This window comes from Lissotriton helveticus, chromosome 11 (assembly GCF_964261635.1).
Source record: "Lissotriton helveticus chromosome 11, aLisHel1.1, whole genome shotgun sequence".
Lineage (NCBI taxonomy): Eukaryota > Metazoa > Chordata > Amphibia > Caudata > Salamandridae > Lissotriton > Lissotriton helveticus.
In genome coordinates, this window is record NC_136072.1 from 1,088,840,212 (window position 1) to 1,088,855,969 (window position 15,758).

At 44.4% G+C, this 15,758-nt stretch overlaps 1 protein-coding gene across 2 annotated transcripts in view; it reads left to right on the forward strand.

Annotated features, from left to right (window-relative positions):
- The window catches only part of ACADS (acyl-CoA dehydrogenase short chain), a 58,379-nt gene that overhangs the window by 29,209 nt on the left and 13,412 nt on the right, over positions 1-15,758 (forward strand). For both annotated transcript variants that reach the window (XM_078667698.1, XM_078667699.1), the window contains exon 7: positions 13,607-13,744. In XM_078667698.1, the coding sequence (XP_078523824.1) occupies positions 13,607-13,744 (138 nt within the window). The remainder of the gene's footprint in view (positions 1-13,606; positions 13,745-15,758) is intronic.

Sequence of the window (15,758 nt, forward strand, 5' to 3'; positions counted from 1 at the left end):
CCTCTCCCTCACTCTGAGGTCTCCCTCTGTCTCCCTCACTCTGAGGTCTCCCTCACTCTGAGGTATCCCTCTCTCTCCTTCCTTCCCCCTCACTCTGCGGTCTCCCTCTCTCTCCTTCCCTCCCCCTCATTTGGAGGTCTCCCTCTCTCTGAGGTCTCCCTCTCTCTGCCTCCCTCTCTCTCCCTCCCTCTCTCTCCCTCCCTCCTTCCCTTTACCTCCCACTCCCTCCCTCCCCCTCTGTCTCCCTCTCCTCCTCCCTCTGTCTCCATGACTTTCCCTCCCTCTGTCTCCCTCCCTTTCCCTCTCACCCTTGCTCTCCCTCCCTATCCCTGCCTTTCCCTCCCTCTGTCTCCCTCCCTTTCCCTCTCACCCTTGCTCTCCCTCCCCCTCCCACCCTCGCTTTCCCTCCCTTGCTCTCCCTCCCTCTCCCTCCCTTTCCCTCCCTCCCTCGCTCTCCCTCTGTCTCTCTCCCTTTCCCTCCCTACTTTTCCCTCTCCCTCCCTTTGTCTCCCTCCCTCCATATGCCTCCCTTTCCCTCCCTCCCTCTCCCTCCCTTCATATGGTCTTGGTACTCTGGGGTGCTTTGCAATATCCTTTTAATGCAAATCACAGGGTACTTTATTTCTTATAATACATGGTGACTCCATCACCCTTCCCACACACTGCTTAAAGTCCTTGGGTTGTTGCACTTTCATATGAAATCGATAGTATGTTTGCTGACCTGATGAATAAAAGTAGGACCTGTACCACAAAATTAAACACACCAAAGGGCAGTTAGACTTTTTTGCAAAAAGATATTGGAATCAGTTTAATACATATCAGATTTTTTAAAAATGTTGTAGTGCAGAATGCAGAATCAATGTGCATGGACAGAAACAGAGATGATATATTTTTCTATAATTTCCTCATGCATGCAAAAAATAAATATATGTTGCCATAAATGTCTCCGTTCTACAGATCATCGTTCATTCAGAAAATGCGAGGGTTTGTTTTTGAATGTTTAAATAGCAGCTTTAATGATGCTCCATGTCCTCCCTTTCACCTTTGCCGCTGGCTCTGGCATCAGGCGTGTCAGAGCTCAGCTGTAATAAGGCATTACAGTTGATCAGCTATGTCAGTTCTTTTTCACAGGCGACTAGAGATGTCACAAGTCGCCTACCGTATGGAAATCAGAGACACGCTTTAATAAAGGGATTCCAGTCTCTCCTATATTATCAATGCCCTTTTAATGCTATAAATGAGCGTGCGTTATCCACCCCCTCCCCCTCCCACCACCCCTTCTGAAATCTGCTCATCATAAATAAAGTGCAGGTTCTGAAATGCGGCTCCCTCCCTCTGTCTCCTCACCCTCGCTGTGTGTGCCCGGGCAGTGACAGCTTCCAGGCGCAGGCCCACACACACACAGCCGCACCCGAGCTCTTGACAGATCTTGACAGATCTGTAGTCTCACTCGGACTATCGCCGGAATCGCCCAGCCCCCACAGAGCAGCAGAGTTGCCGAGTGGCGCTCTGGTTGCAGAGTAGACACAAACTTTAAAAAAAAAAAAAATCGGGTACGATATCTGCTAGGTCCGCGGGCCGCCAGGGAAGGCTTGCCGGGCCGCCAGCGGCCCGCGGGCCGTACTATGAGTACCCCTGGTCTAAGGGGTACCTCTTGTGGGTGAATAGGAGCAGCCTCCCAATCCATGTCTTCCATAGATCCCACATTTCGCTTCAACCGCTGTCTACGGTCCTGAGGATTGTCAGGGATATTATTTATTATTTCTTTGTATATTTGGGAGACCACCTCCTTCCCGAGTTAGACTCACAGTAAGTGTCCCTCTAGGGGTGATGCCTCAGGCAGATCTTCCCGGTCAATGGCATCAGCATGGAGAGCATGTCTGAGCTGTGTATATTTATAGAGCTGTGAATTTGAGAGGCCATATTCTGCTTACAACTGCTCAAAGAACCTAACGAATTTGAGAGGCCATATTCTGCTTACAACTGCTCAAAGAACCTAACAACCCCATTTTCCACAACATATTTTATTTGAGAGATGCCAGTCTGGTCCCAACTAGCAAATCTCTTTAACGTGAACACTTCCTTCAGCACGGAGCCTTCACATTGTGGGGTTTCCATCGTGGCTTTGCCTTTCCAACCCACATGGCACCTTGCTCAATTCCAAACAGTTAAGGCAGGGGAAAGTAGGTCGGATCTACCCGTCCCATCATATAAGTAGTGTGTCCAAGTGGCATGATCCATAGTGCATCCGTCCAACTGAGCTGATGAGTTGTCTTGTAGGGCATTGATCTGTTGGTGTATAGTCAAATGTTGGGAGACCCAATAATAGTATGCCCGCAGATGTGGGAGGGCTGTATACCTGAAGAGTAACTACGCATTTGTAGAGAGGAATGATTCCGCTCATGAACACTGGGACCAAACAACTGTTTTTCGATGATGCTGTTGGAAAAGGCTGCTTCCATGCATAAGTGGATAGACAGCACTTCCAAAAACAGGTGTGTAAGAGAACGAGAGAATAGAGATTAGACACTGGCGGAAAGACAGTCTGTTTGAATACAGTGTCATATAGATATTGTTTCGGGAGATGAGATAATAGAAACGGCATCAAGAAAAGACGTACAGTAAGACATCTCTTAGAGACCCGCTAGATAGGCCCTGCTTCGGAGCACCAGCTTGAGAGAAAGAGGGGGAAATAGAAAGAGAGAAGCTACTTCTAAAGACAACAGGAAAGTTGGCCCCGGTCGTCAGAGACTGCTTCCACTTATGGCATGTAGTTAGACATGGGAGGCACACTTTCAGAAACAGGAGTAAAGACCGTGCTTCTAAAGACAGAAAAGGGAGAGATTGCTTGTGACGGGACAAATAGAACTGGCTTCTTGGAATCGGGTTAAGGAGGGACTGCTCCTAGAAATAAGATGGATAATCTTTTTGCTCCTTGACACATCAGTGCTAGAGCGAGACTGCTCGAGAAAGAAGGGAGGGAGACTGCTCTAGAATAAGGTAGACAGACAGAGCTTTCCTATGCATGCATTAATACGGTCCTTCTAACCACATCGCTGCTTGAGAGTTTCCCCTGATGTACTGGACAGCAACGAAAACGGGTGTGGTCATGACGAGCTCAGCTCGTCATGAGCATCTGAGAGGTACATGCCATGACTAGCTGAGCTCGTCATGAGCATGGAAGGGGCTAAAGACACCGCTGCCCAGAGGATGCTCCTAGAGACGGGAGAACTGAGAGAGAACTTTTAAACACAGTGATGGGAACTGCCTAGAGACAAAAGGGGAGGAAGAGACTGTTCGCAACCGAAGCAGAGTGGGACACAGCCCTGCATGTATGGTAGATGGACTACTCCTATGGACAGTGTGGAAAGACGGCTCTGATGGTAGTATACTGTCCCAGGTTTTCCACGCACTCGGGCTGTCGCAGAGTGCTTCGCCAGCAGGGAGTTTCTACTATTTCCTTAACGTCAGGAGACTGCTCCAAAATCCATGCAGCAGGTGGGGTGCACGGAACCAGAGACCCCTTGGTCCTGCTGTTCAAACCACACCACCAGGATTCCTGCAATGGAAAGAGACGCGTCCGTAGGGTGAAAATACCTGAAGCGCCTGTGCGCAGGCGCAGACTGTACCGATTCTTCTAGATAGCTGTCCCTTCGCCACTGCGGATGAATCGGCGACATCTCCTCAGGGAGTCGAGAGTCGAGACAGGCTGCTGTCTTGGGAGAAAATGGCAAACGAAAAGTAAATGCGTGTTGCCAGAACGAGAAAACATAAAGGACCAAAAAGATAGAAACATAATGAAATGCACCGATGAACGTTAAGCAATCATACGTAAGTGTTAAAAAAAAATTCGAATGGTGGAGCGTAGTTATATTTTAAGCACTATAAAATGCAAATTTCAAAAGTATATCTGTTTGTTGTTGCTCTTGAAGAGAAAAGGAGGCATTTGTGCAAGTGTTATAATGTGGCTGCCTGTTTACCGTGAGGAGATGTTATCCGGCAAAAGTGAAAGCAGTTGCAGCATCCCGCGAGTGGTGCGCGAACGGCACAGGTGTGCTTAAGGGCGCGTAGTCTGCTCATTTTCAAGCACTGCACTCGTGCTTGTGGCGCGCCCCTGCGTGTCCTGCAAGGTGGATGCCGCCACAAGCACGAGTGTGTGCTTGAAAATGAGCAGAGCGACGGCTAAAGGCCCTCCTATGCAGCGCATGCGTGCTGCGTAGCGGTGACCTAAAAAGCAAAAGGATGAATACAAGGAGTAATACATCGGAAAACAAAGTCATGGTAAGAGCAGGGAAAAGTTTACGTATGGGCAATACGTGTGCAAAGGTCGTAACATTTAGAATAATTTACACAGCGGTTTAAGACTTTCAGTCCCAAAACCAAACTGCAGACCACTCAAAGTATTTAAGATCCACCTGCTATTCTGTTGCCACTCGTGAGTAGGGTTTTAGGTACATGATGGTGTTTGCCCAGTTTGTCTGCATGCACACTCCTAACGCCTGAAAGCCAGATTTCACAGCTGAAAGCCAGATTTCACTTGCAGAAGGGAACATAGCATGGGTCACCCTCTTAAGCCATTATACTTTCCTCTTGAGAATTGGGAGCAGTTGTTTATGGTTAGGAAGAAGCCAGAAGTCTGGTTCTCCAGCATGGCAGTTGTTCATGGATTGCTTTAAGGTGTGTATTGTTTTTTTAAATCAGTTCTACTTGGCTTACCAGTTGGCAGGCCCTTCTTCCCCTCATAGGTGCTGACAACAGTACTTTCTCCCCATTATCGGTGGATGGTCTCTAGTTCGTTAGTACTTAGCTGACAATATCTTGGGGGTGTGGGCCATGGGCCTGCCTTAGGTTCAGTTGATACCATAGGAAAAAAGAGCTTGTAAAGAGCAGTCAGGTTCCTAATCTGTGTTTGAAAAACCTGTGAAATGTTGTCAACGCTGGATTTGAGATTCACCTGGTGGCAGGGAACCCCCAGCATAATGTGATGAAGAGGATTTAAAAGAAGGGCAAACAGATGGATCTGGGCCTCATATGCTGGGTAGGAGCCTAAAAAAGCAATAGCAATTTGTTCGAGACATGTGTGCTGTAGATACACATGCTTTGTATACTCCTGCCATCTAGTGTTGGTTCTGGATGTTAGCAAGTTGTTTTTCTTCAAAGAAGTCTTTCTAATCACAAGGTAAAGTGACTCCCCCTTTCAGTGATGGTGCGCATGGGCATCAAATCCATTGTTAGATTGTTTTTTTCTTTTCAGCCATCAGGTTCGGAAGTGTAATGCTTCACTCTGGTTCGAAACCAATCTTCGGGTTCCCCTATGTGCCCAATTTACTCTACCCTCGACAGTATTTTATTGTACGCCTTCCCCTATTCTCCAGATATCGAATCGTTCGCGAAATACTTTATCTTCAGTCGGAAACATCGGGGGTGGCCCTTGGGCCTAACCGCGTCATTCCACCCTTCTGCCAATTCTGTCTTCGGTGCCACGCCAAGTACCCTCACACTGACCTACATCAAGTTTGTAACTTGTGCCTGTCACAGAAGCACAAGGACTGCAATGACTGGAGGTCGTATCGTTAGAAGAAAACTCTACCTGATCATTAGGCTTGATGATATGAAATGCAACACCAAAGCATTCAACACACTCTGGATATCTTCGGCGAAGAATCAGAGTATGAGGAGGTCGACGCGTCGGCGGCAGAGGAAGAAGAGGCCATCTCTGTTCCAGGGTTGGATTCTGAACTCTGAATCGACTTGGAGTACGAAGACGTGCCTCCGGGACAGGGTGCCGTGAGTACCGAAGACCCCTTGACACCAGAACCTTTTCCAAAAAGCATAAGGCTACGGCACCACCTCTGCCTTCAGGCCAAAGTTGTCACCGAGATAATGTTTCTGACGCCTTGCCTCCTGGCTCAGCACCCAAAAAAATCTTCAAGCCTTCTGGCTCGGGACAGAATCTGTCAAAATCATTTTCGATCCGAAACCCTCCGGTTCCAAGGACCATTCTGGTTCAGAACCGAAACCCTCCAATCCAAAACAAAAACATGCTTTGGAGCAGAAACATCTGCTTCCAAAAGCAAATCTATCACGGTGCCAAAATCGAAAGACAGCCTCACTGATCCTCCCAAACCAATTTTAGGCCTTCTGAAAGCTAAATTGGATCTTAAACATAAGAAGATTTATATCAATACTGATACGGGACATAATTCTGGTCCCTCCATATAAAATCCCTCTGAAGAAGAAAAAAGACATGGCTACCAGCCCTGTTTATCCTGCCTCACAATCCCCTCCACCATCTTCTCCACATTTACCAATTCTAGTTCCTTTATACATAACACCTCCAGGATCTCCATATACACAGCCCGAATGGTATGATATTGATGAATAAAACTCTCATTTGCCTGTAGACCCGTGGAGTGATTACACCATTGGCTCTCCATTGGATACTGACCCAGACCTTTACCCTGCAAAGCCATCACCACAGGATGATAATGTGGCTTATCAGGAACCTATTGTTAGAGAAGCAGAGTGTCATGGTGTGGCCTTACATAAAGAGTCCTTAGAGGAAGACTTTTTGTTTGAAACGCTTGGGCTCACACACCGGTCCAGTCAAACACTCCCAATGCTAAAGGGCATGATGAAGCAATCAGATGAAATCTTCAAAGACCATGTGCGAGCACATATTTTAACTCCCGGAGTCAATCATATAAACCTGGTCCATCTGATCCTGTGTTTATCAAAGGACAATTACCTCCCAATTGGTGTCCAATGCTCACAAAAGGGCTGATTCGCAAACATCTGATGATGCACCCCCCCACCCCCACCCCCCTAGACAAGGAATCAAAGCCTATAGATGCGTTGGGGGGTGGGGGGGGGAAGAGTAGCTGCTCAAGCTGCTAACCACTGGCGCATTGCAAATACATAGAGCCTACCAGCTAGGTACGACAGGGCACACTGGGATGAAATGGAACAACTGCTCCAATACCTCCCAGACGAACACAAAAGCAAAGCCCAAGAGTTAGTTCAGGAGGGCAAACTAATTTCTAACTTGTCTATCAGATGTGCTCTAGATGCCGCTGACACCACAACTAGGGAGATAAATACCAGCATTCTCCTTAGAAGGCATGCATTACTTAGGATTTTGGGGTTTAAACCTGAGGTTCAGCAATCCATTTTAAACACCCCTTTTGACAAGCAGCGCCTCTTTGGTCGTGAGGTCGGTCAGGCTTTAGAAAAAATGAAGAACATTTGAGGTGGCAAAGACTATGGGAAGTGCTCCAGTCTCCATCAAATAGAGGCTCCTTTCACTGCTCCTTTTACAGAGGAGGGTCTAAAACCACACCTTTTGCCCAAATGCTGCCTCATATAAAGATAACACTAAATCGTCTCCTTCTAGAGGTTTTTATAGAGGAGGGTATAGAGGAAACCATTCCAAAGGTAGGGGTAGAGGTGCCACAGCACACAACTCCCCTTCTCCCAACAAACAGTGACTTGCAAACATACCCCCCTGATTATTTCACACCTGTCTCGGGTAGACTTCAACAGTTTCTCCCCATTTGGCAATCCATAACAGTGACAAATGGGTGATGGATCTTATCCTGCATGGTTATTGCCCGGAGCGTACCACCAATCCTCCAAATATTCCACCTCACACTCACAAACTGTCATCAGACCACTTACAGTTACTCAAACAGGAGGTGCAATCTCTCTTAGGAAAGGGAGCCATAGAACCAGTTCAGTTACAGTACCAAGGTTCATGGGTGTACTCTCTCTACTTTCTAATCCCCAAAAAGGACAGCTCCTTAAGACCAATTTTGGATCTAAGTGTTTAACCTGTACATACTGTCAGAACACTTCCATATGGTAACGTTCCAACAGGTGCTTCCACTTCTACAACAAGGCGATTTTATGTCCACACTATACTTAAAAGGCGCATACTTTCACATTCCGGTCCATCCAGCTCATCGCTAATAGCAGGCAAACAGTATCAGTTGAAAGTACTCCCATTCGGAGTAACTACTGCTCTCCGAGTGTTTACCAAATGTCTAGCAGGTGTGGCAGCTCATCTCAGAAGACAACAAATTCACGTCTTCCTGTACTTAGACGACTGGCTCATCAAAGCCACCACACACCAGAAGTATCTAAAACACTCTCCGATCACGCTGAACCTACTCCACCGATTGGGCTTCACGGTCAACGCGCAAAAGTCTCCTCTACCGCCTTTACAAATACAATCTAATCTGGGAACCACTCTCAACACTCACTTGGCTCTAGCCTCTTCTAGTGCAGCCAGAATTCGCAATATTCAAACTCTGTTATTACGGTTTCAAGCTTATAAAACCTTAACAGCCAAAACGTTCATGCAGCTGTTAGGAATGATGTCTTTATGCATCGTAATAGTGCCTCATGCAAAAATGCACATGTGTCCTGTACAGGAATGCTTTGCATGTCAGTAGAATCAGTCCCAATCAATTAACAGATCAGTGTTGGTAGACTGCCTCACTCCGCTCTATGCAGTGGTGGAACCCACAACATTGATCAAAACGACAGCCTTATCGTCCCTGTTCCACAGATCGTGCTAACAGCAGACTCATCTCTCACAGGGGTGCCCATTTCCACAGTTACACAAGTCAGGGTCTCTGGGACAACAAGCACAAACGTCTCCACATCAACTATCTAGAGCTTCTAGCAGTATTTCTAGCGCTGAAAGCTTTTAAGTCTCATCTCACAGGCAAAGTTGTCCTAGTTTGCACAGTCAACATGACAGCTATGTACTAAGTACAAAAACAAGGGGGGACACCCTCTCTCAGGCTGTCACGCCTCTCTCAGACCATCTGGAGATGGGCAATTCATCACAGAATTCATCTTCAGGCAGAACACCTTCCAGGAGTCAACCATCAAATTGCCTACCTACTCAGCAGAAGGAGGCAGCAAATATACGATTGGGAACTTCATCCCCAAGTTCTCCATCCATACATTCAAGAATGGGGATTCCCACAAACAGATCAGTTCGCCACAATGGACAATGCAGAACGCCCAAACTTCGCCTCCAGGTTCCTACACCCTCGCTTCAACGGCAATACCCTATGTATCAATTGGTCAAAGATATTTGCCTATGCTTTTCTGCCTCTCCCACTTCTTCTGTTTCTGGTTCAAAAGCTCAGGCAAACATCGCTTACACTGATTTTGGTGGCTCCCTCATAGGCCCATTAACCATAGTACACCACACTTTTGGAACTCTCAGTAGTTCTGCATCAAAAGCTGCACCTCAATTCCAGCCTTCTCACTCAGAACCCTGGAGAAATCAGACACCCAAACCCCAAGGAGCTCAACTTAGTAATTTGGCTCATGTAATCATATGGTTTGGATACTTGAATTTACCACTAAACTGTATGACCATTCTAAAAGAAGCAAGAAAGCCCACTACCAGAGCTTGTTATGCAGCAAAATAGAAACTATTTGCTATCTATTGTAATAACAAAATTAATCCTCTAGATGCTTCTGTTCAAAACTTTGTTTGTTACCTTTTGCACCTACAGTAAACTAATCTAGCTTACACATCTATTCGATTGCACCTAGCAGCTGTAGATGCATATTTACAAAACAGACAGCATTTATCTTTGTTCAAAGTCCCCGTGATTGAAGCCTTTATGGAAGGCTTAAAGAGAGTAATACCACCCAGAATACCTCCGGCACCGGTATGGAATCTCAACATTGTACTTGCAAGACTCATGGGTCCACCCTTTGAACCATTACACAATTGTCCTTTACAGTTCCTTTCATGGAAGGTTGCCTTCCTCATTGTAATCACATCATTCAGGAGTGTTGGTGAGCTACTGGCAATAACCTTAGAATAACCATTCTTTCAGCTTCATAAAGATAGATTAGTTCTTCGCACCAACCCAAAATTCATACCAAATTAGTTTCTACTTTTCATCTTAACCAATCAGTTGAGTTACATTTGTTCTTCTCTCAACCTGATTCTGTAGCAGAACAAGCTCTTCACACACTTGATGTCAGAAGATTGTTATTGTATTATATCGAAAGGACAAAATATTTTCATATAACAAAGAAACGGTTTGTCGCATTTGCACCACCTCACAAGGGCAATCCTATCTCTGGAATTTCACAATGGATTGTTAAATGCATTCAAACATGCTATGCAAAAGCTAAAAGAACTTTATCTATACCCCCTAGAGCGCATTTCATTAGCAAAATAGGGGCATCTATGGCCTTTTTAGGTAACATTCCTATAGCTGACATTTGTAAAGCAGCAACATGGTATACTCCACACACATTTACCAAATGTGTGGGTGTATTAGCACACCAACAAGCCAATGTAGGGCAAGCAGTGCCGAAGACACTTTTTCAGACAACTGCAACATCTACTGGTTAGCCACCGCTTTGGGAGAATACCACTATATAGTCTATGCAAAGCATGTGTATCTACAGCACACATGCCTTGAACGGATTATGTCACTTACCCAGTAAGCATCTGTTCTTGGCATGTAGAGCTGTAGATTCACATGCACACTCCCACCTCTCCAGACACCTGTTGTTGTTGCAGTTCTAATTATTTACATTACATACGCATGGACATCTCTTTACTACACTCACTTACTCCATTCTCACCCTCTTACGTGAAAACAATCTAACAATGGAGTTGATGCCATGCGCACTATCACCAAAAGGAGGTGTCACCTTACCTCGTGACTGGAAAGACTTTGAAGAAAAACAACTTGCAAACATCCAGACCAAACACTAGATGGCAAGGAGCATGCAAAGCATGTGAATCTACAGCTGTACATTCCAGGAACAGATGCTTACTGGGTAAGTAACATAAACCTTCTAGTCTGCTCCCTTACCGAGCCAATGTTGGTAAGTACTGAGAATGTGAAGAAGGCGAATATGGAACTGCACTTGTGCATAGTTCGTGGTCTGAATAAATGTGTTCCTGAATCTTCACATTAGAGGAGATGCAAGTGTTAACGTTTATTGCAGTTATTATGATGCAAGAGAAACAATACTGTCACACAGTAGAAAGATAATTTCTCACCTGACTGCATAAGTAGAAAACTGCAATGGCCCTGGTCTGGCTCTGATTGTAATGGTATTTCTGAACCGGCACCTTGTATGAAAATGCTATGTTCTGATTCGTATTTACAACAAGGGGTGGTGAGGGACAGAGTCTCTGAATTAAGCAGAATACTCTCACCCAGTGAAAAGATCAGGGCTAGATCCAACACCGTTTTTTAGCTCATTGCACCATCCCAGTTTCAGAACCTGGCTGTATGCAAATTAGTCTGTCCCTGGCCCAGTGCATCATGGGAACAGGGCAGACCAGACTACAAAAGCCAATTCTTTCACTGGGAAGGAAACAAGCTTCCGGGGACCGGTTTCTGGCATTACAGCCGTCTTCGGCCCGGCTTGCTTGAATCCTGATGGTGCAATGAGCAAGGGACTCATGTCTGAGTATACCCTTCCACGCTTAGGGTGGACAAAAATATTTACAACAAGGGGTGGTGAGGGAATTGACTTTTGTAGTCTGGTCTGCCCTGTTCCCATGATGCACTGGGCCAGGGACAGACTAATTTGCATACAGCCAGGTTCTGAAACTGGGATGGTGCAATGAGCGAAAAAACGGTGTTGGATCTAGCCCTGATCTCTTGACTGGGTGAGAGTACTCTGCTTAATTCAGAGACTCTGTCCATCACCACCCCTTGTTGTAAATAATGTTCTGATTCGTGGCTGTCTAGGCAAAATCTTTCGGGGAGTGTCAGCTCCTTGTATTTATCCCTTGCAGATATGTGGAAAGCTGATGAGAGGAAGGCTTCCTTTTCTGTTGGCATATGACACACACTGTCAGTGTGTCCGTGATTTTTTTTTCCCAGCAGCTTAGGGAATTCAGTGCCTCTTTCCACAGCCAAAGATTTAAACATACACTCCTGGTGTCCACTGGTGAAGCAGCTGGATTCCCCTGATGCCTCATCTCCAGTCAGCTGGTAGAGGACTTGGTGTCATGGTGGAGAAGTAGTAGTTTGATTTGTTTTAGAATTTCTGGCCTCTATCGAGACAACGTGTCTTCAACTGGCAACAGTGGCAAAAATCTCCTAATTACACCAACCAGTTCAGACACCTTTGTCGAATCCATACCTTCTATCATTCCCCTCTGTGCCTCCTACCACAATATAAACAGTGTAACAACCAGCTGACTGGCAGAGAAAAGGAGAACCTTTCATGCCACCAGTAAAGAAGGTGTAAACTGGCTTATTCCTGACTCAATAGCCTAAGAAAGAGCCACTTCGTGTTAACAAAATTGTCTGAGAAAGGGTCCGTTAAGATTGACCAGATATATAAAATTGGACAAGTCTTTGATCCTGGTATTTCAGAACAGTGCTTGTTCCTCACCTTTTTGTAATAGTGAAGGACTTTAATGGCCTCTAAAATACCTCGTCCCCGTTCTGTTCCTTCACCAAAGAGATTTTGATGCCCTGCATAAAATTAGAACAATTTAAAGCCATTCCCAGGTTGTCATAAGTAAGATAATCTTTTTTGGAACTAGATCTTTCCTATTTCTTTTTTTCTCCAAATGAACTTTCTTGAAGTGCTACAGATATGATGAAAACCGCTTTATACCATCATGGAACCCAGTTGAGATTTTGCAACCAACATTTTTCAGCCTCAATTTCGTACTATTTTGGTTTAAACAAGAGGCGGGGGTTGAACTCTATATCCTTTGGGTCATTAATATAGAACATAGGTTCTACCTTAGCCGTTTTAGATTAGGCACGGTCCACTTTTTGATAGCTGACCCCCAGCATGGTTCATGGTTTCACAGCATACCCCTTTGTCCTTGCGATGGCATTGCAAAACGATCTCTTGTCCACTTTGTTTTTCTGCAGACTTTACTCCGAACCCAGAAGGTCTTTTCCACGACCCATGCTGCTGTAATTCGGGGTTAGAAGCCATAATGCCAGCTTATCCCGTCTTTTACGACTCAAACCAATATATTGTTGCTTTGCTATTACTAGCTTTATATGTGGGACTTTGAAATTTAGACATTCTCAGAAATAGAGTTGGCTCAACATAGCTGCAGCATTTTTAACATTCAGTATCCTTATACAGCATTTTTAAGTATTGACCCTTCATAAATCTTATCATGTATTTTTTATTACTGATTCCTTTTACAGGTTTTGTATGTAGCTTATTATAATACGCTTTGCTCAAGTGGTATGCGTTTCGCCATTTCGGTTTTACGTAGCCCCAAGTAAAACGGACTGATAATTTTGTCTGACTCATTTCCGGTCCGACATCCTGAGTAACTTGGCTGACCCTTTATGTAATCTTTTATGGACTATTTAAAGGTTTTAGTTTTCTCAGGTTTGTCTTAATCAAATGGTATTTTATTGCAATGAGGTGCTGTAAAACGTACTCCATTTTATGTTATGCTTTTGCACTGTGACCTTTATTTTATTGTTTTTTTTATATTTATCCTGTTCACTTTTATGGTTCCTTTGAACTGAATACAGATTTATGACTGACTGACCGACCTCTTACAGTACATTAGAAGTACTGACCTCTGTATTTCTTTACAATTTTTGCTAAACAGCAAACCCTGGACTGTGGCAGGATTGGTATTGCATCACAGGCCCTAGGCATCGCACAGGCTGCCCTGGACTGCTCTGTGGATTATGCAGAGAAGAGACTTGCCTTTGGATCATCAATCAGCAAACTGCAGGCTATTCAGGTGAGTTGCACATCGAAGTATTTGTTTTAGTGTTTTCTGTGCTGTCCATTGGTTGGTGTCAGGGTTGTAGGGTGTTCTCAGGTTATCATTTGGGTTGTGTATTTATTACTGTGCAGACTGTGTAGGATTTGAATTGAATGGGTTGCTTGTAAAGTGTTTACTATTACCCAAAGGCATAAAGGCCCTAAAACTCATGTCCAGCTGTAGGGGGCTCGGAGCAAAGAGTTTTAAGGACTCTTCTAATTAAGAGATGATTTTCCAAGTATTGAAATGGAGATGGAGCGAGGGAGAGCATTCTAGTGCTTAGGAGCTCTTAAAGAGAGGACTCTTCCTCCTGGCCTTGCTTTAGTAAAGTGAGTAACAGCCAACAGTCGTAATCAACTGGATCTGACAAAATGCTTAGGAGAATATTTGGGCAAAAGAATTTGGAGAAAGAAAAGGCCAGACTCATAAAAATCCTTATGACATAAGCAATGCATTTATAGTCAAAGGGAAACACTAGGGATTACTAGGGACCTGGGGTTTCAGTAATATTTCAAAGCGTAGTGGTCCCTATCATAAAAGTAGTATTGTGAGATGGACAGATTATATATTGAGACTTGTTTTATTATAAAATATAATGTATATAGAGGCACAAAGTCTACATGGAATTTCAGTGAGGTGGAGAAAACTGCTTGGTGGTCAAGCGATCTTTGTATTTGTGTGCAAAGTGTAAATGTAGATGCATCGCATGCACAAAAGTACAGGTATGGCCCACATGTAACAAATAATAACATAAGGGAGGGTCCGTATCATATGTCTCTGCGTTTCCAATCATTAGAAATAGAGGATCATCATCAGGACTTAAATCTGTACACAGCCAAGGACCCACATAAGGTAACAGGGAAACATACAAAAACAAGATGACATATATAAATTAAAATCATAATAATTGGCAAAAAAGCATGACAAATAAACAATCTATTTTAACTCATTGGTGGCGAGTACATGATTGTGGCATTTCTTGCATATAATTATTTGAGAATTATTGCAGAGTTATGATTCTACCTGAAGGACAACAAGAGGAAGGAACCATCAGGAAGAAGTAAAAGGAGATCAAATGGGGTGGTATATGGTTTGTAGGGGCTATGGAATTGAAACTGGCTTACCAGTCAATTATAAGACATCTGACATCAGTGTGAGCACTGTTTCTGCAGGTTCCAGCTGCCAGGGGTATGTGACGTAAGTGGGAGCCCTGTTTCTGCAGGTTCCAGCTGCCAGGGGTATGTGACGTCAGTGGGAGCCCTGTTTCTGCAGGTTCCAGCTGCCAGGGGTATGTGACAGAACTACTGGTATCATTAAGGAATATGTGTAAGGCTAAAAAAAGGAAAACCAGCTCCTCCGCACACTGATTTAGTTATAAGTTACTGGGCTATATCCAGAGATTCCGACATACCCGTGGTGTAACCTGAATACAGTTATTGTGGAAATATTATTAATTTGTGACTTGCGGGCCATTTGTACTTTAGACTTGTGATATATATATACATTTACACTTTGCCCAGCAGTATCCCAATTGTTTGAGCACCGAGCACGGTTTCCAACCCCACTGATATTCCATGTAGATTTAGTCTCTCTTGTACATGTTCTAATGTTTTAAAACGTGTCTTAATATTCAATATGTGTTCATATCACAATGCTACTGCTACCATAAGGACCATTGTGCTTTGAAATAATATGACTGATGCAAAGCATCTTAAAGTGAATACTATTTGAGATTGGGTGCCAGCGTAGTGATCACCAAGGGACCCAGATAATTAGGACATCCATGTTCTAAATATCATGCAATTTGCGATGGAAGAGACTGGAAGACCTAGATAACAAGCTTTAGCATAATCTAGTCTAGAGGTGGTGGGTGCATTAGCCACAAGTTACTTTCAAATGGGAAGAAATAAATGGAAGAATGTTCTTCATGAGTCGGGTTTCATGGAAACGTAGAGAGACCATTAAGCTAATCTTCGAAGACAGATTGAAA